General features: G+C 47.7%; 2 protein-coding genes across 3 annotated transcripts in view; one reads left to right on the top strand and one right to left on the bottom strand.

The window, feature by feature from the left end:
* The window catches only part of TMEM63B (transmembrane protein 63B), a 59,330-nt gene extending 56,693 nt beyond the window's left edge, over positions 1–2,637 (bottom strand). The window contains exon 1 of one of the 2 annotated variants that reach the window (XM_064509515.1): positions 2,490–2,637. The gene's annotated coding sequence lies outside the window, so the exon portion shown is untranslated. The remainder of the gene's footprint in view (positions 1–2,489) is intronic. The other variant, XM_064509514.1, reaches the window with a different exon arrangement.
* MRPL14 (mitochondrial ribosomal protein L14) lies at positions 2,599–12,827 on the top strand. The gene is made up of 3 exons (XM_064509516.1): positions 2,599–2,750; positions 10,040–10,133; positions 12,164–12,827. The coding sequence occupies exons 2-3, from the start codon at positions 10,060–10,062 to the stop codon at positions 12,528–12,530; spliced, it is 441 nt and encodes a 146-aa protein (XP_064365586.1). The 5' UTR covers positions 2,599–2,750; positions 10,040–10,059; the 3' UTR covers positions 12,531–12,827.
* Positions 12,828–20,584: the final 7,757 nt, after the last annotated feature.

The following is a 20,584-nucleotide window of genomic DNA, read 5'->3' as shown; positions in this document are numbered from 1 at the left end:
ACCAATGTCCTCAGAAAATACAGTAGCTTCAGTTCCTTCCAAGGTTATTGAAGACAGGAACAGACAAAAATAGGCTTTGTGCAACAAAATATACTTAGGAGCCAAACCAGGGTCTCTTCTCAATGCCCTCAAAGGCCTCTTCTCTCATGTTTATCTCCCTCCCATGCTATCTGGGTGAAAACTGCAGAAAGGTGTAAAGATAGCATATTCCTACAGCTAAAAGGTTCTAGATGCAAAAGGCCTTTCCTAGGTAGATACGAGCTAATTGCAGTCATTAGAAGTCCTTAATGCTTTGCTATTTCTGGTTTGAACAGAGTCCTCCTGGAGTTAGTTATGAGCTGAGTAACTGGCTTTCTGCATTCTCAGAAACATTAGAGAATAAAAAGCTATTAGACAATACAGCATAGGTGTTTGGAGGGGAAGGCCATCTGTCCCTGCAATGCACTTGCAAAGGCTATGTCCCATGCAAAGAAGGGGCATCTGCAGGACTGTTCAAAAGTCACCAGTGCCACCCTTCAGTCCCTTTGTGACTGCTGTTAACAGGACACTCCTGCCATGCAGCCTGTGGCTGTACATATTTCCTCCTGAGGATGACAGGATAAGGATACTTCCAGAATAACACACAAATGCAGTGTGGGGTCTTCTCAGAGTATGCACAGCCAAATTAGCATTCCCTAGGCACCTGTATATCAGCCCTTGGCTTCCAGCTCCTGCAACTGGGGGAAGAGTGGCGGAGAGGAGTGCCTGGAATCTCAAATTCCTGAATACCTGGTCTCCAGCCAGCTGAGGGCTATCAAACCTGCTACAGGCACTGGGCTGACTGCAGCCACATCCCGGAGTTTTGGTGTGATGCCCGCAACAGGCAGCTACATACAGATGCCTTGCATGTGCTTTGAGACAGGAGGAAGCAGCATGGTGTGCTGATTTGGAGGGTTGGTGATTAAAAAGACAGCAGAAGGGAACTGTCTGCTTTGCTGCCTGACCAGAGACACTAGCCCTATCAAACAGCTCTCTCTACTAAGCTCTCCAAGGCACAAGAGGCAGAGTGATGTTACACATTCACCTACTGTTCTCATCTTTGAGAACATCCCTCCTCCTTCTCAGCTGGTCCATCACAACAGTGGCACACTGGGAGGGAGGGAGGGAGAGGAAGAGAGGTGAGTCTCCCAAAACCTAACACACACAGAAGCCTTCCACAGAGCAATGTCAACATCTCAAATGGCATTTAGAGATAAGATGGGAGCCAGGGCCACCTTGTAAAAATGGGTACAACCACCCTAGTGAGCAGGAAAGCCACATTCGCTGCCAGCAGGGCAACCTGAGGGAAGAGGCATGCAGAAGGCAATGTGACGGTCCCACCAAACAACCGAAACATTTGGGAGGCATGAAGAGCCATTGGGTAGCCAACGCAGAGGTCCAAACCGCCCCATTTCCACAGCTCCTTGCGCAGCAGGCAGGCGCCACCAGCACCGCTGCCCCACCAGCCCAGCTGCGAGTCCTGGTTTACTGCAAGCAAACTGTGCCTGCTCCCTTCCCCTGATCCAAGAGCTCAGACAAGGAGGACATCGGGCCTTGCAGGATAAACCATGTCACGTCCCTCCCCCCCGGATGGGCACACCTTACGGGACCCCGGGGAGGCTCTCAGGCCTTTGCTAAAGATGCTCATCTGCTCCCGGCATCCAGAGCAATTCCATTTGCTCCAGCCACGAGCTGCTTCCTGAGCAACTAACAGACTCAGGGCATGGACCCGCCCGATGCTGGCTATTTGGGGGAGGTCCCCAGGCCACGCGAGAGACCTTTCAGGGGAAGCTGGCACTTCGCGGTCCTGCAGGGAGGGACATGTCACCTCCGATGCCGGCAAATGGCCCCACACACCTCCCTCAGGGGCACGGGTGTCCCCCCCCCCAGCCTGGACGGACCTCGGCGGGGGACCGGGGCAAGCCCGGGTTTAACCGCCCCAAAACGGTGCGCAGCCCCTAAACCACGGCACGACCGATGGGCTAAAGGAGGGGGGCACCCGGGGCGGCTCAGGCCGGGCCCGGCCGCGGAGGAGCAGCCCCGGCCCCAGCACCGCAGCGCCGCGGCGGGGGCGGCGCTCGCCCAGCCCCTGCGCCAGCCCGGCGGGCCCCGCCGCGGGCAGCCACGGAGGCGCCGGCGGACACAAAACCCCACAGGCACCGGGAGAAGCCGCGCCCCGAGGCCCCGCCGTGCCGCGCCGCGCTGTGCCGGGGGCGCGGCGGCCCGACCCTAAGATGGCAGCAGGCAGCGCGGCGCCGCGGTCCCTGCCGGCCGCCCCCGCCCCGCCGCAGGGCCCCGCTCAGCCCCCCCCCGGGGGGGGCAGCGCAGCCCCCGCAGCGAGCACCGCGGAGCGCTGCGGCCCCGGGCCCCGCCGCGCCGCGAGGTAGCGGCCGCACAAAGCCGCGCCGCGCAATGCAGCATTGCACCGCGCCGAGCTGGGCCACGACGCGACGCCCGAGCGCCCCGCTTACCCCCGTGTCAGGCGCGGACTGGCTGGCCCCGACCGCCCCTTCGCCCCGCCGCGCACGGGAGCGAGCCGCCGCCGCTCGGCGCCGAGCCCCCCGGTGGGCGGGGCGGGGCAGGGCAGGGCCTGCCCTGCGCAGCCGGCGGGCGGGGCCTCCCCCCCCGCTCCTGCACCGCGCCTGCGCGCGCGGCTCCGCCTGTGCGTGCGCCGGCATGCGTGCGTGCGTGCGTGCGTGCGTGCGTGCGGAGGGACCGCGTCCCCTTCTGAGGTGCGCGCGCGCGCGGGTGGGGGGCGCTGCGCGCGCGGGGGGGGGTGGGGGGCGCTGCGCGCGGGCGGTTACGGCGGGCGGTTACGGCCCTGCCCGCCGGCGGCGGCCCCGGGCTTCCCGGGAGGCCCCAGCCCGCGGCCCTTGGGAGGCCTTGCCACTGCCCCCGCCGGGCCCGCCCGGCGCCGGCTCTGCCCGGGAGCTGGATGCGGCCTGGGCGCTCGCGGGCGCGGCCTGGCTCGGCGCTGTGCCCGCGGCCGTGCAGCGCCCACCTCGGCCTCAGAGAGCCGGCGCTGGGCCCGAGTGTGCCGAAGCGCCGGGGGCATCCAGGCCCTCCGGGCGCCGCCTGCCAGCTCGCTCAAAATGCCGCTTCTCCCAGGCGTCCTTGTGCTCTGCACAGGGGCCCTGTGGTGCCTAAACACTGGCTATAGGTTGCTGTTCTGAAAAGAGTGAGAAGCGTTGGCCGCAGCGATGTTATGTGGGCAGGTTTCGAGTGACAGGCCACAAGGCTGAGAGCTGTGCTTGGGAGCACAGCTGGGAGCCGGAGCTGGAGATCTGTGCTATGCAGAGCCAGGAGCCTTTGCCTGGAGTGTGCGCAGGGTGCAGCGGGTGCAGTAGCTGGCAGCACCTTGCCTCTCCAAGAGACAGCACCCTCAGCTCCTGCTGAGTTTCTGCCAGTGCCATAGCACGCTAGCTTGGGGGAGGAGGAAAACACAAAGTCTGTTTTGATGCTCTTGAAAGACCGATATATGTCCTCCAGAGTGTTTCTTTGCTTCAGAATTCTTCTGGGCTAATGCTGCCTAGATAAGGCTTGCATGGGTACAAGTAGTCATGTAGCAAAGGTAGACCCAGATTCCTTCGTACTGACAAGCGAGGTGTTTTCCTGTGTGTGTCACAGGGACTCGGGAAGTGTGGGCAGTAGTCTGTGCTGTGCTGATTCTTCTCCAGAAAAGTCCTTTGGAGGTCCAGTGAGTAAGGGGGGCAACTTGGGGAAGGAGACTGTGTGATGGGTTTGTTATTATAAGCACGTAAGAGACTTATTCCTTGTGGTAAAAGTGGACAGGTAATAAGCCCTTGTAAAAGCAGGACACAGGTGCCGATCTGAGCTGTGTTAGCTTGTCTGGTTTGAAAATCCTGCCAAGATTACCTGGGAGGGTCTTGTATAGAAAAAGGAGAAACTGGTGTAAGGGAAGTTTTTGAGTGAGAAGCAAGGCTAACTCCAGTAAAGTTGCAGATCACTGTGTGCTGCACTGCAGAATAACCTTTGTCATCAGATTATGTCTTCTTTAGCCTGAGTTCTGTCTGTGTTAGGAATCCTTTACTGTTGTAGCTTTATCAGGAAAGTCCATAGCCACTGTCATGCTTCGCTCTGTGAAAATTAGCCTAGATCAGTGGTTCCTAACTTTTTTTTTTTATGGTTGAGCCACAGCTCCCCACCTTCTCTTCCTTTTTACTTGTGTCCTTTTCCCTGCCACAGCTGCCCCTCAGTGCAGTTACTATTTTCTGGTTTGGGATTGTACCTCGCTGGTTGGGACCTCGTAGCTTAGGTCAGGGCTGGGAACAGAATCTGATCTTTTGGCTTGCCATCTATTGTCCTGTTTCCAAGACCTCAATACTTTTAGAAAGATTAAAGATTCATTTGTGATGTGATACATGAAGCATAGCAACCCGCTTGGGAATTGGAAAGCAGTGCTAAATTAGGGGAGAAGAGCTAGGGAGGTTCTTTGAACTCATGTGGAATTCCAGAAGACACAGATGAAGAAGGATGTTCCTGGACTTCACCTCTAGAGACTAGAACAGTAGTTTTGGATTAGATGTTTGCTCTACCACAAATTTCATTTGACCTTAAGACAAGAAGTTGTCCTCCGTGTAGCTTAATTTCCTGCTAATACACTGGGAATAATCCCTTCCTATTTTAGTACAGTGCTGTGAGTATGAATATGTAAAATGGATTAAGGTGCTACAAGAATAAGAGCCATAAGTACCTTAGAGATGGGACTTCTGGATACTTAAAATGTCAAAGGTGTTTTTTTCCATTAAAGGTATATGCAGACCATCTTTTTATCTACTTTTTCTGATTGTGATCTGGAAAACAAAATTAGTGTGCTTCCCTTGAAAACTGTAGGAATGGAATTGCTTCTTTCCTTAACAGATGTAATGAGTTTCTGTTGGTAACTTGAATTAATAAATATCCTGTTTAATAACTAGTCCTGTTCATAAACTGAATTCTAGGAGAGTTAAGTCCTCTTTGTCAATCTTGGCCTTTCTGCATGTCATTAATTTAAAACCAGTCATGTCTTGGTAATGAATATCTCAAGTATTTTTAACACGCGCAAGCCCTTAATCACATCTTTTCCTTTATGAAGAAAGCTGTGAATGGATTGAGTCCTGTAGTTCACAGTTGGCTCTTGTAGCTCACACTGGCAGACATTCTATAAATAAACCTGCAGTGGCAGAGTAGGGGTTTAGGTATTTGTATCATGCATATTGTCTTGGGTTTATTTCCTGCATTTTAATGATGGATGACAGATGCAATTCAAATCTTCGTGGTTCCCAGAGCATGTCCATTTTGGTCTTTTAGAAGAAGAAAGGATATGTTGCCTCCCACTGTTTGACTATTTAGATAGCATTGCTACTATTAAAGTGAAGAACATTTTTCCTGTTTTATTTTGTAGGTTTGACAGCAGGTTTTGGGTAGTAGGCTTCAGCATTTGCTTTGTACATTAATTCATTTTCTCTATGTCCTGTGCATGTGGATGAGTTACTAGCAGAAAGAAAGAAAAGAAAAAATGGAATGACTGTGGAACTACAGATTGCGAGGGGGGGAAATTGCAAGCAGATGTCATTTCCAAAATTTCCCATTAAAAAAGAAGGCAAGACTGGATTGTTAGCTAATAGCACTGTTGAAAAGTGTTTTTACTCTAGGATACAGAAAAGGTAAGAACAGCATCTTGACTTTTTTTTTTTTTTTTTTTTTTTTTTAATCCTGTGGGGTATATGTACACCTTTAATAAAAACCTGGTCAGAGCCACTTCCCTGTTCTGCTGGATGTTCAGGCACAGAGCATTTTACTGCTCCCATGACTGTATTAATCATGCAGGTTCAAATAGAGCGCTGTTCTAATGCACATCAGTGTTTTTGAAAGAGATTTTTATCTTGTTTGAGTCACGTCGTGTTTCTCCTAAGATACTGTCACTTTAAATCAATGTAAGTCTGGCTCGCCAATGAAAGGAGAAATCCCAGTGTTGTGTTTTGCCACATCCCCTTGCACCAACATTCATGTGACTGTGTGATGAGTTGGATCAAGGAACTAATCTGGCTCAAAACTGTTCCTGATTTACACAAGTGCTAGCGCCAGCATAAAGGAAGTGATGGAAATGTGAGTTGCGGGGGGGAGGACTTTCTTTCTTGGTACAGCCTGCCCTGATACTGGTTCAAAGTGAGTATGTAATTCCATCCTCCTTATCTGGAAGTTGTCCTTGCTTCCTATCAGCTCTCTGAGGCGGGCTTCTTGCCTGTTTGTATGCGTTTGACGAAAATACGGTATGTTGCTTGCTTCTGTTAGCTGGGATGAAATTTTCCAGAATTCCTTCATTCAAAAACCACTTAAGCTTGTGGTGTTAATAAATCACTTCTTTAATCTCAAGGGAAAATGATGAAGGTGGTAGCTTTAATGTGGCACTTGAAAATGGTACAGTGGATAAATAGCTTCCAGAGGTTTAAAGCTGGTGAATAATTGCTTTGTTGTGCAGTGTTTGAATTTGATGCCCATCTGTTGCATTTAATGGTGTAATGCTGAAGGGCCCTTGAGAAGGGAATGTTTCCTGTAGCAGGTTATTGCATGTTCAAACTTATTCAGTGAAGTAGAAATTGGGTCATTTTAGTGAATATTTGATTAATAGACTCCTCCCCCCACCCTTTTCTAAATCTTACTGTGAACTCACTCTGAAGTCTGTGCTAACTTCTGGCTGATATGTGGAACTGAGAGAACCAAAGCATCTCTAAGATTTTGGATTTAAGAAAAGAGGGCTCTTTGGCCATGAGATAAAACAGTTGCTTGAATTTAGATACAGCGGTGCAGGAACTGGGAGAGAAGCTGCTCTGCATGATTCTGTAATTGCTTCTCTGGTGTAGCTGTATGTGGCCTACATTGTATCAGTAATTGTCTTTGTGTTGAGCCTATTTTAGGATAGTGTCTGTTTAAATGCTGCTCTTGCCTGGCATGAAACTTTGAAATTAATCCTGCTTTGAGCAGGAGGTTGGACCAGATAACCTCCAGATGTCACTTCCAAGATAATTCCTTGATTAGGAGTGTATCAGTGATAAAATATTAAGCAGTGGTGATGCATTCCTGTATCAATTGGGCAATACTGGCCCTAGGCTTCCGGGAATTGCCCTGCAAATTCTGCTGTGCTTGAAGGATCCAGAGATATTCTTCCCAGACTCCTCAAAGCACTGAAACCTGGCAAGAGATGACTTCGGAGCCACCTTCCAGAGCAAACTCAGGTCATTAGCATTCCCAGTGCATGTGCTAAGCGCTTCCTCCTCTCTTCTGAGCTTTTTAAAGACCTGTTGGTGTGAGGCAAAATCTTCATTGGGAAGGAGTGAGATGTTTGGTGCGGTGGGGCTGAGGGAGCGGTTGGCTTTCATCACCATAGTATGGCTCTTAAACTTTGGCACCACTCTGAGCATTCATGTGGCAGCACGCAGAGTGACAGAGTGAATGACTTCTGTGCCCTTTGGAGTTTAGGATTAGCTGTTTTGCAGAGGGGGAAACCAAGGGCAGAGGAGATCAAGTGCCCTGTTCAGAGCTGCAGAGGGAGCAGCTTAGAACTAGGTCTCATTGAGGAGTGTCTGGAACCAGATCAAAACTATTGGCTATTCGCTTGGAAAGGAAGTTGGCATGTTACAATAGCTGAAAATGTGATTCACTGTTTGTAAATCCATTTGCACCCTTGCATGCTGTACTCCATGCCGCAGATACATTCTTCTCTTCCCTTTACCCCAAACCTTCCTGTTAATTGGTAACATCCCCCTGTTTATTCAGTTCCTAAAAAAAAATGCTTCATACCAAATAATCAATCATACAAAGTTTTGTAGCTTGTGACACATCTTAACCTGTTGAGGAAGAATTCCTAGCAAAGAGAGGGTACTGAGTCATCTGGAAAAATAAACCATCTTTCGACAATTAACACTGTGGATGCTTCTGCTGGGAGTTTTTTAACTTCTGATCTTCACTGCCTCCATGGGGTAGAAACAATCTGCCACTCTTAGGAAGAGTGGGTGAATAGACATGGGGGGCAATCATGGCAGCCGGACTCACCAGAGAACATCTGTCAAAGCCCACAGAGGCCAACTTGCTGCTACTGCCTCTTCAGGCCTTCTGGAGGGATCCAAGGCTTTGGTGTGGTTTTGAAGTGAGTAGGAACAAGATTGCACACTCAGTTTGGGTTTTGCACAGGGAAACAGTACACCCAAGTACAGAATGGGATGCCAGCTGTCTTCCCTGACAACGAGGGGTGTGGGTTTACAGCAAGGTAACTAAATCTAACTTAGAAATCCTAGCAGCAGCAGCAAGGCCCAGATAATTGGGCCTTGGTTGCCAGCAGCACTATAAATACTGCAGGGCCTTGTTTTCGTTAGGAGTGTGTAGCTAGATAAGTAGCTTTTGCAAAAGCACAGCCTTTTTTGAATCGAAGTTCACGGAAAGAACAGTGCAAGAGAACTCTGAAGAGAAGCTGAACTCATTTGGAGATCTTCTACACCACAGAAAGTGGCTTTTTATAGCAAATAAATGTCAGCTTTCACTGTTGCTGATCTCTCTGTTCCAAACCTGCCAGTGTGACAGGTGAGATAGTTTGCCAGGTACTGGAGAACACATGCTTTGCTCAGGAAGTACTGCTACAAAATTGCGGTGGTGTCCATCTCCAGTGCTTCTCACCCAGCTGTTAGGTAACACTTGGTCTGCAGAACTGTTGCAAACCCTAAAAAAAAAAAAAAAAAAAGTATATCCTCAAGTAAGCAAACACAGAGGGGGATAATAAGAACAATAAGCAGATAATGAAGATTTAGCCCAGTTTTTACTTGGTTATAGTTAAAGCAACTGTGGTAGCATCTCTCAGAAGGCTCTGTGGATGTTTCTTTTTCCCCCAGAGAAGTTAGTTCAGCTTTATTTTTAAAATAAAAGTGAAGAAAACTGCTTTAGAATGTGCTGCTACAGAATTTGGACCTAAGCTCATCAGAACTGGCAAAGGAAGATAAGAGGGCAATATATCTTTAATGTTTACTTCAGAAGGGAGAGAAGCAGAGCGTGTGTTGGTTACACCAGCAAGGCGTGAGTAAGTGTTGTTATGGGGTGTTAGTTGCAGTCGGATAGGAAGTCCTTGCACTACCTGAGCTAGGCTGAAAGATTACTGCCTCTAGAGCCTTATTTCCTGTGCTCGCTTGGATCACCTGTGCTCACTGCTGGCATAGCTGCTTATGTTGCTGCTCCCTAAGTTGTGTTCAGCAATGTGATCTTGGTTCAGATAAGCCTTTGCTCTTGAGCATGTGAGCTTTCCGATGGGTTTGACAGAATGAGATTAGGGAACAGCTATATGTGTAGTTATGGGAAGAGGGTGTGGTAAACTCAGTCAGAGGTTAACCTTGTAACCAGCTCTACTGTAGCCAGGGTGATGTCTTGATGTGGAGCGCACACCATAATGTTACAGGGAACAGTTTCATCTGGGCAGCTTTAACAGGGCAAGATTGGCCCGGGAGTGATTCTGGACTCAGTATGCACAAGGTGTTCAGCAGCCTGTGTTTAGAGTGAGCATGCCATGATCAGCATTGGAGCTTTGTGTTGATTATCTAGCAAATTGTTTCTTGATGGGAGTCTGCCGTGTGTCTCTTTTTTTTAATCTGGTTTTATAGGTAACTTTGCTAGCTGTTACTGGTCATGGAAGTCTCGAAATTAGGAACTCTGTTCACATCCAAAATTCTCAAGCCTGTTTGTTGCTACATGGTTCATAGTGTACAGACAGGCCTTTACCCTTGTGCACAGAAAACTTCACTGTGGTGATACTGAATCCAGCTTTACAGTATAGGCACCTGAATTATAACAGTCTGTTGAATTCGGTCAGGGGCTGTTACTCTACTTTGTAGCATGCTGAGGATGCTGTTAGCGCTGTATGCTGTGGATTGCAATGGTTGTTGAGACTCTAGTGTGTGATTCACATTAAAAAGAAAAAAAAAAAAGTGAAACAAACACTGTCCAATTTCCAGAGTCTATAATTCTTTTATTTCTTATGCAGGGCAGGTTACCAGAATCCAAATGGCTCTCTTGAATAGGCGACTGGGTTTATCCTTAACCCATCTAAACAGCACAGTCATCCAGCGACACTTCAGGTAATTTTCAAAACCTCCTTTTGCTTCTGTTTTCTTGGGTCAGTATCCTGATTCAAAGAGATGTTGTTAAGTAGATCAAGCATAAAATGTAGTCTAATGTGAAAAGGGTAATATAATAAACCCACAGATGTCGTTTCATGGATTGTAAAGTAAGACCTAACACAACTGGAGATGCAGGTTCCTGGCAACCTGAATATGGTCTGAACTCTGTATTCCTATGCTTGTAAAGACGTTTATAGGCCTTTGAGGATTATTCTCCAGCCAGGTGCAAAAAAAAGCAACCGCCAACCCCTGCTGATGTAAAGCCATTTCCATATTTAAAATTCTTCCAGAGCTGATCATTTCAGGTATTTAGAACAAGAGTAACCCCCTCAAAATTATTTCCTTCTACCCTGACAGTGTCCCTTTCGTTATTTTTCTTTAGGTGCTTTTCCAAGCATTTTCAAGGCATTTAAAGCTTTCTAAATTTATGAACTTTGTGTTCTGCAATGCATTGCATAGAGCACACCAGTGCACTTGATGTAGGTATGGGGAATCTGTATCATAGAGCTCTCTGAAGGGTCAGGGCTTCAGTTTGCAGGGTGAGAATAGTCATTCCCATGACTGTTGGTCTTCTGTGGTCTAGAGAGGGCATTAAGACAATGTCAAGGACTAGGTTTCAAGGACATATGTAAGTTTTACTGGCTTTCTCTGTAAATAGGCTGCATGAGAGCATAAAGGATAGATGCCGACAGCGGGAGGGAGGCAAAGTCCACAAGGTCAAGCAGTGCTACTGCCATAGCCAGCAGTCTATCAGGGAAACCTGTTCTACGTGGTGGGCCTGCTTTGGATGTGGTCGGGTTCTGCTTCAAGACTGTGGCAGAAACAAAGCAATGAGGAAAAAAAAAAGTCCTCCTTGTTCAGTTGTTCTTGTCTGGTGGTACCTGGGCAATTGCACTTTCATAGTTGTCAGTTTGCTACTGCTGCTTTGTGAACTCAGTCCCACCCAGGTTTCCCCTTCTTCTGCCTGTGGCAGTGCTCTGAAGTAAAGTTCCTCAGTGGTCTTTATTTACTGTATATGCCTTTAAAACTAGGGGAATGTAGGTTGAATTTATGTGCTGTCTATTGGAGCAGTTCAGCTGAGAGCAACTTGGCATTCTTGCAGCTATCTGAGCAGCATGTTTCTAGGATCATACTGCAAAGCACTTGTTTACCAGTAGAAAGGATCTTTCTGCTTTCCTGAAGATCTGTGATTGAGTCTCTTTGGAGGAAAAGTAACGAATCATGTGAGTTTGAGCTTACCTGGGGAAAAGAATAGCCTCTCCTTAAAGGGAGATGAATTATTTTTCAGTTTATTCCTGCTGTTCCCAAGTGTATTGAGAGTCAGGTCTACTGACTTAACATCCTGCAGTATATTGCTATTATTTCCTACTCCCACTAATCCTGCAGCGCAAAGACATACAGAAGAGTGTGCTTCTCTCTGGGTTCTTCCTGCATGGGGAAGTCTGTTAGACTCTGATTGGTGGCAGCTTAGCATAGTCACACCAGGACTTCAGAGGTTTCGGTGAGAGCAGAATAAGATGAGAGGGCTTCACAGACTTCACTGCAAAGAAGACTGGTCAAAAAATTCCATGTTGCTGGGGAGCACATACAAGATTGAAAGAGTCTGACTTGTCTTAGCTCCCTGTAGACTGTTTGTGGCAGAAGCAAGCATTTTTTTTCCCATAAATTGAAGCTGAATTGAATTATCTGTGATTGCTAAAAGACCCGGTAAGTGCAAGCCCCTCTTCATGCTATCTTTTAGTCATATTTCAGAGTAGAACGGTTGTTTTATGTTTGACATTTAGTGAAGAGTGTGCAAAGCCCAAAGTAGCATCTGGCTTTCAAAGAGCACATTCAGTGCAGTAAATGTGTCACCCATATGGTATGTATTTGTTGCTGGCTCCTTCTGAGTGGTTTGTGTAATGACAAGATCCTGTGCTGGGTTTGCCCTTGCTCCCCAAGGTTCATTGAGGAGATCTCTCTCTTAATTCTTTCCTGTCTTTTGCTAGTGTCACTGGAGTGTGCGGAGCAATACAGAAACTGACTCGTGTACGAGTGGTGGACAACAGCGCCTTGGGGAACACACCATACCACCGGCCACCAAAATGTATCCATGTGTATAACAAGACTGGAGTTGGCAAAGTAGGAGATACCATCCTTCTGGCTATCAAAGGAGAAAAGAAGAAGGCTTTGATTGTAGGGCAGAAGATGCCTGGCCCCCCCATGACCCCTAGATTTGATTCCAACAATGTGGTACTCATAGAAGACAATGGAAATCCAGTAGGGACTAGAATAAAAACACCAATACCTTATATCCTGCGACGGAGAGAAGGAGAGTTCTCCAAAGTATTGGCCATTGCCCGCAACTTTGTGTGATGGTTAAGAAAGATTTCTGGCTGTCCTGTTTATATCTTTTTATGCAGTAACTGTTCGTTGGTTCTTTTCTAGAAAAAGGTGAAACATAGGAGAAAGTGGAGATTCATAAAAAGTCTCTCTTCTTGTTTATGAATTATAAACAACTAGTTTCAATACTGAAATATCATGTTTTTTCTCTAAATGAATGTCGATTTGTTTCATAGAAACATCTGCAGTGTATTTGGGAAGTGCTCCTTCACCCTAACTGCTCCTGTGGTGTTAATTTGGCCTCTAATCATTAAAATGAAAATATGGAAATCCTTCTTGTTTTGTATCACTTATATTCTCTTTCCTCTGTTTCTGCCTTCCCCAGTTGTGTTGGAGCAAGACACAAAGCTCAGTTCCTGCCCCAATGACTTTGGGATCTACAAAATGGACTCACATGTAATAGAATGGGAGAGGTGACAGTAGAGTAGTATAATGACCTAATTGGTGCCTTGGGAGTATTTGATAAAAGGGTCAGTGTTTATGTCTTTGCGGAAGAAAAAAGTCTTTAGGAGGTTTTGCAGCACATCTGCTGCTACTGCCTTCTCTGTGAACACACCGGAAGATCTCCCTGGGCCCTTACATTCTGGTGGGAATGTAACTGCTGGGCCTTTCTGGGGTAGAAAGCTGGAGAGTTTCTGTTCAGCACCATGCTTGTGTAGATGACTGGGCAGAAGGAAAAAAGCGGTGTTCAGTCCTGCTCAGGCTTGCAAAACGATGCGGAGGGGAAGGCTCAAGACAGACAGGGGTCAGAGGAGAGGGTGAAAAAGAACCTTCCTTCAGGGAAAAACAGACGTGCTGTACCTGTGCTGCCCCTTCCGGGGGGGGCGGGACGGACACAGCCTCAGGGCCTGCGACTTTGGTGTGTGGTTGAATAGGTGTGCTAGGGATGGGGAAGAAAAGGTAGGAATGGGAGGGAAATGTGTTAGGCTTGAGATGCAGCCTGTGCTCTCCACCTGACCAATCTTGGGAAATTAACTTCTGTGTTCTTCGGACTAATACAAGGGCTGATTCAGATTGAAAGCCATGGAAAGAAGCTTCTTTTCGGAATGCTTTTCTGGATTGTGTTTAAATCTAGGCTTGTCTATTATCAGTTGCAAGTAGGCAGCACATGCATGTTCGTGAGACTGGCTGTTCGGTGGTGCTTCCTAAGATCAGGCACAATAGTGGGCAAATGCTACTGTATTGCTTTCTGAGCCGACTGTGGCCCAGGAGCCAAACAGCTGCCTTTTTATAGAACGAAGCAGAGAAACTTCATGCTAGCTGCAGGTAAAATGACATGGCAGCAGAGCACACCTAGAGCTGGCAGTGCTGGTGAGGAGGGCACAGGGAATGCAGCCAGCAGGAGTCTGGCCAGGCCCAGTCCCCCAAGCTGATTCCTTGTATATCTGATAGCAGCTATAGGGGCTTTGCCTTGTTCCCCCTGCCCTCCCTGTCACAATGCTCTTTACCTCAGCCCTGCATTACCCGTACGTGAAGGATGTCTCCTGGAGACCGCAGTACTGAGCCATCCCAGATTTGATGAGATGCTCTTGGCAAATCTGTTTGTTCCGTTTCCCCACTGTCCCCGTGATACCCAAATCACCCAAGAAAAAGGAGAGCCACAGATCCCCTCACACCTTTGTTACTCCAGCTAATGAAGATATGATTATACTTCATCTTTAAACTTAAGTTTAATCTCAATCTTTAAGTAATGACACTGTTTCCCTTAGTAAAGCTTTTCTGTGAATTGGAGAGGCCCGAGTTTATGGACAATGCCCAGTTCGGTGCAGAAAGATAGATTGCTTCTTGCAATGTGTTGCTTGTGTACTGCTGTCCATAGGCCAGTGAATGTTGGAACTGCTGCTCTAAATCCGAAACTCTGTGGGTGTTTTCTTTAAGCCTTCAAGTTGCTTGCTGTCATAGGCTTCTGCACGCTGACACAACAGCAAAGCAGATAATAGCCTGGCTGATGTCAGTCTTTCCAGTCCATCTGAGGGCAGTTGACTTCAAGGAGAAACTTTCTGTGCTTTGGAGATGATGTTTATGCTGCTTTGCTAAGAGAGAGAGTAAACTCTGCATATATTGGTCACGGCAATAACTGTGGCTAAGTTCACTCCCTCAAATGGAGTTTGCTACCATTCCATGGCAGCATAGCATAGCCTAAATGCTCAGGCATTGTTTAAAGTCCTTTTTCTGGTTGAATTTGTGCCCAGATCTACAAGTGATGTTTCTAAGACAGAGATATTTCTCTGAGGTAAACGTTATTCTAAAAGTTACTCTAACATTACTCTAAAATCAGCTGTTAAGCTATTTTGAGTTGTTCTTTGTCAGACATCTGCTACTGTGGGAGCAAAAAGCCACACAAGCTGTTGTATCAAAGCTTAGAAAATGTAGCAAGAGCTATGTGAGTCTGAATCAATTGCAGTAGGGCCCTGTGTGGGGAGCGGAGAGGCTATAGGAAAATCCCATGTGCTTAAATGAATCCTGTCTTTTAAAGCGCTCCACATATGGCAGAAGTAGTGGGAGTGTATTTTTAGTGCGATAGCTATTATAATTTAAGTCTTGGGCAAAGGAAGGGACCTTTTATTTCCTAAAAGCAGTTGTAAGTTCTTACAAGGCTTGTGTTCATCATTTCTGTGCGTACTGGGCCCTCTAGCGGCTTCATACAGCCCCAATGCACAGGTACAGCTGGGCTTTCCTAGTGCCAAAGGCCACTGTCTTTCACCTGGGTTACTTGATTATCAACCAGATAAATACAGGTACCCCAGATCTTCAGGAATGTCTTTCTCTTATAGCCAAGGAAGCCTTTATTCTTTGCAGAAGAATGAGCTAGACTGGCATTGTACAGTCCTGTTCTGCTACAAAGCAGTTGATGCTTTGTTTAAGAGATACTCTGTAACCTTGAATTCTTTCCCTCACCCAGGTTTTACTCACTAAGGCTGTTTGAGGGTGGGTTCCTAGCTGCAATTTAGTGGGCAGGTTGTACTGCTTTTGTGTCTGGTTGTTCCATGAGGAGATTTTAAGGGGGCGCTATGAAGTGGATTGGAGCCAAACTTCTGATTTTTTAAAAAATTGTTCATAATCTGTATAAAACTCTCCTGAGGTCCTAAAGACCTGTTTGAACCTGTTATGATCAAAAGTGGAGGTGTTTGGGAATTGAGAGCAAAAGGTTACCTGGAAAAGAGAAACCTTGACTTTAGGAGCAAAATCAGTCTGGGGGCATCAGATTTGCTAGGTTCTGCTAATAACAGGTCAAGTGCATTTAGCAAGCATCGGATTTACAGGTCCAATCCTGGCTTCTGTGAAAATTTCTACAGGCAGACCTTTCAGTAAGTATAATTGCAGGGTGCTATATCTACCTCAGTTCAGCTGAGTTGTGGAAAAGTCAGGATTATGCTCTGTGGTTAGCTAATAAATCTTCACAGCTGAGTTCAGACGTACTTTAACTTTTTCAAAGCTTGTCCCAGTGGCAGGCTAAAGTATTTCAAGTAAAAAAGGGGTGTATGCATTTGTGCATATTTAGAGAAAGCATTTATGCCACTTAACAGCTCTGTGTTGTACCTTTAGGAAGTCTTCTTCAAACTTTGAAAGTCCCCCCACCCTGATAAACACATAAACAAATACTTTTACAATTTTATAAACAAATCATAAACCAGTTGGCATCTCTGCCATGTCCTTCTTGAAAACAGAGGAAGCTCAGACTTACTCAGAATGTAAATTCTTTTGAGAAAAGAGAATGGAAAGTTGCTCTCACTAACATAAGGTTGAAAAATATATTTTGAAATGTCACTTGTATGGGTTGATTAGTTTCTGTGAAAATGTGCATAGTGGAAGTGAGATCTATCACAAGCTAGAATACCTACAGTTCCAGCTAGCCCAGTTTGTAGGTCATCTAAAGGGCTATTTAGCTGAGAGGTTTTCACTTAGCAACAATTCCAGCCTCAGAAAGATTTCCCAGTAGGACCTAGGGGCTTAGAAACAATTCTTGTCTTTCCTGTCCTGACCATGAGGACTGTTAGTCTCTCATGGCATGCATAGACCCTGCTGTTTGGATATTAAATATTTCACAGAATATTTTCTAATAGCTTCCCAGCATTTTGCTGAGGAGAAGGTCGTGGGGAGAGGGCATAAGAGGAAGCGGACAAGACAATGGAGCATACTTTAGATTAAAATGTGAAGAGACACTTTATTTGCAAGTAAACTGATACGTGGAACTAAATCCTTAACCTCTGAGCTTAATAAGGAGACATTCAGACAGCTAAGCTAAGCATATCCTGTAGAGCGTCTCCTGCAGTTTTTACCAATCTTTTCCTAACAAGGAACGTGGGCCTCAGCAGAAATCCCTGGTCCATGGTGACAGGCTCTGTGCTTGGCAAATTCCAGGCCCTTGCCTGTAACGGTTTCTCACCAGAGGGCTGAGGGCAAAGGGCCTAGCTTGTAAATAAGATTTGAGCTGGTTTCCACCAATCCCACAGATTTCTGCCCTGCTCTAGCTGTGAGATGCTCAGACCCTAACTGTCCCAGTGCTGCTTTTACGGAGAAGCCAGCGCTGATGATTCAGTGTGTAGGCAGGAGCAGATGAATGCACCTTGCCAGGGTCCCAAGTTACTGTAGGTTGTTTCCTGTGTTTGCTGGCTGGCTCCAGGGTCTCTTTCTTTTCCTTCAAGCAGACCCCATATTCCAGGTCCTTTGTTTTGTTTCAGCACAGTGGACAATACCTGCTTGTTCTGAACTTCCAATTTGGTGTGCACCGTGCCCCAGAGCTGCCAGAGCCTTTTGAACAGCAAGCAGCAACTGGGCAGCTGCCACCGGGGCAGCTGGGTCCCAAAAGGGGCTGCTGGGTTCCTGGGGCTCCAGCTTGCAGCATCCTTCTTTGGTGTCTGTCTCAGACTGCTGCCCTGTAAGACATGTAATAAAGGACTCCAGGAGCTGACTGAGCTCTGTCTGCAAGGGAGGCTTCCATGTGTGTCCATTCTGCTTGTAAATTAGATCTGATTTCCTCTGTTGGCAGTGATCTTGCAAGCCTTTTCTTGAAGGATGGCTGCAGACTGGTGGGATGATTCCATCAGGGGAAAGAAGACACACGAAAACACCAACTACCTCAGCTGCTGCCAGAAGGACTTTTTCTTCCCTACTCCCTATTTGTGTTTATTATTCTGTTGTTACAATGGTTCAATATACTAAATGGGAAACTTTCCCAGCATGGGATGCTTCTTAGGAAACATTCCTCAAGGAATTCTCTTGTCTCCTGTGCAGCCTCTTGGAGAGCTGTGACCCTTTGCAAAGAGAAAGGGAAGCCATAAGACAGAGTCCTCACAGGGTCTTTTTTCTGCCCCTAGGAATTGCTGTTAAAAATATGCATTCCTGGTCAGCTCTGACTGGGTCCCTGGGTTAGGGTCTGTTCCCATGTGTTTGGATGTGTGGTTTGTGTCACATAAAACTCCTGAGACATAGCAGTCTGGCTGCATTGTGGTGCCTATTCCCCTGGTGATGGCATGGACTTTGTGCCCAGACATTCTTTGGTGGGAAGTGGGAGAGAGGGGTCTTTTTAGGGAATCCTGCATGGGTAGAGAGGGACAGACTTTGGGGAGATGCTTGACCAGAAAAAGTGCGTCAGGGCTCTCCAGAGAGATCCAGGGTCTGGAAAGAGAAAGGCAAACACTGGGGATTAACTGGCCATGAGAAGGGGTGTCCCTAAAAGGAAGTAGGCTAGACAGATTATCACAGAGGGATGCTGTGGGGAGCTGATGTCTTCCATCTGCTTGGAGACAGAGGCTGGGAGACAGGAGGCCCTGTCTTGTGGCCCTGCGCCAACGGGATAGATGGACTGCAGAGCTAGGGAAGGCAGCTAGTCACTTAGGGCACTGGGAGGAGGGGGGAAGGTATGTGGAAACCTTGTACAGACCACAGTGTGCCCTGGCTGAACAGGAGACGATCCAGCCAGAGACCTGACTTTGGTCAAAACAAGTGTCAGTTGATTGGGGGGTGTGAGGGTGTCTTGAGGGGCCAGACCACAAAGTGGCGCATGAGTTGTTTGTCCAAGAGCAGAAGGCTGAGGGTGAGGAAGCTGAAACGCCCCTGTGGGGAGTCCAGAAGGGCTGTGGCTGTTGCCCCATCTTGTCGCCCTTCCCCAGTCCTGGCAGGGAGCACGCAGATCTTAGCTCCAGAGCTGTGCTGTGAGAGCACTAGAGGGCAATGTGGGTGTGATAATGTAGCCCAGGAGCCTGCAAGGATGAATTCCTGGGACTGTGCAGCCCCATAAGCATGATTGACACGCAAGAGCTGAAATCTCCCTCTGTCAGCACGTTCCCCAGCCACAGGCAGCCACAGGCAGCCACAGCAGGACAGCAGAGCTGCAGCCTGTGAGGAGGAAGCCTGGCCTTGTTCTGGGACGCCACCTCTGCCCAGGCAAAAGTTGCCAAGAGGAATATGAAGGCTTTAGGGGTGATCAGGCCTGACCCTGACCAGGGCAAGCAGCTGCCTGATTCCATAGGGCAAGACCCCGTGAGAGCCAGGGAGGTCTGAGCGTGGCTGAGCTGTATCACAACTGAAAGGTGTTGGTGCAGAAGTAGCCAGGGAAGGCAGGGTTGCACCGAACCCCTGTGCCTTTTTAGTGAGAACAAGCTGGGCCTAGGAAATAGAAAGATGGTCTGCAACCTGCCTTGTGGAGAAAGGCATGACTCTCACAGCGCTGCGGTTGATGTTGGAGGGGAGAAGATGGAAAACGATGTGCTCTCTAGTGGTGGGATGCTGATTTGTGAATGGCAGGGTGTCTGTGAAGCATAACGGTGGATTGGGGAATGGGGAGGCTCAGCTTTGCTCCGTTGGGTATGCCAGAGCTGGGCCAGTCTCCCGATGCAAAACATCACCTCAAAAACCCTGCCGAGACATTCCACCAAGAAGCAGATACCAAATCCCGTCCCCTGAGTGAGGCTTGATAAACCTTGATAAAATGGGTGCTTTACAAGCTTAGTAGTGTTTTCCACCTGGTCCTTTACTGTGTGGCTTTGGGAGGCAATCCGAGAACCCTGCCAAGGCCCTGGTGCAAGGCTTGCTCCCTAGATCACTGGTGGTACTCTTGTGAGTGGAGAGCAGGCACTGCATCATTCCTCTTTTCTGGGAAGGGATCTCTGAAGCCCAGTCCCTGGAGCAATCTCTGAAGGCTGAGCCAGGCCAGAATTATCCCTTCTGCTTTATCCTAATTGCCTGACTGTCTCCACAGGGCTTTTGCTGCTGTGGGGTAAGATCTTTGTGCCTATGAGTAGCAAGAGCAGAAGAAGTTTCTGATGAACGAAGAGAGGGGTGTCATTTTTACACTGTCTGCTTTTCCTCTGGACATGGATGTGCTGTTGAAGAATCCCATGTCCTAGGGAGAGCAAAGAGGACTGGGACACAGCTGGACCCAGGCCCTCATTTGTTTATACGCTGCAGCTACTGTTCAAGATAGACAAGGGGCACGGGGAGCTGGAGGAGAGGATGGGCCAAAATGAGGTCTATTAACAGGACACTTGTATTGGGAAACTGAAAAGGGCTGGGGGGGCCAAAGAGCAGGAGCGATGGGTAAGGACAGAGGTGGGGGCTGGGGAGAGGCCAGGGTGGGATAGCTGTAGGGGCAGAGCCATGAGGTTGAAGCTTATGTAGTTGCTGCCCAAAGGGCACTCCCTTGAGTGAGGTAGCACTGATCACAGTTTTGTGAACTCAGTTTTTGAATGTAACTTTCTCAAGCATAAAAAATGGGGTGGTGAATGATACCGAAAATATTCTTAATGCTGTTGCATAAATCAGTGATACAGCCTCAAGTGAATGAGTGCGTGGTGGGCTGGTCAGCTTATCTCAGAAGCTGTCAGAGGTAGATGATGAGAATTTTCCTAGGCCTTGCACAGATACGCCTCTAATAAGAAAAGAGAATTGGAAAGCTCAGGGGTAGAGAGAAGACTGATGAGGGCTCATGATAAAAGGATAAAAAGGAGGATGTGGAGAAAGCACATCAGGCATGTGCATTCACCCTGTCTCAGAGTGCAGGAGAGGCACCATCCAATCAAATTGAC

Source organism: Dromaius novaehollandiae, chromosome 3 (assembly GCF_036370855.1).
Source record: "Dromaius novaehollandiae isolate bDroNov1 chromosome 3, bDroNov1.hap1, whole genome shotgun sequence".
Taxonomy (NCBI): Eukaryota; Metazoa; Chordata; class Aves; order Casuariiformes; family Dromaiidae; genus Dromaius; species Dromaius novaehollandiae.
Note: the sequence above shows the minus strand (reverse complement) of the source record. Positions and strands in the feature narration are given on the sequence as shown.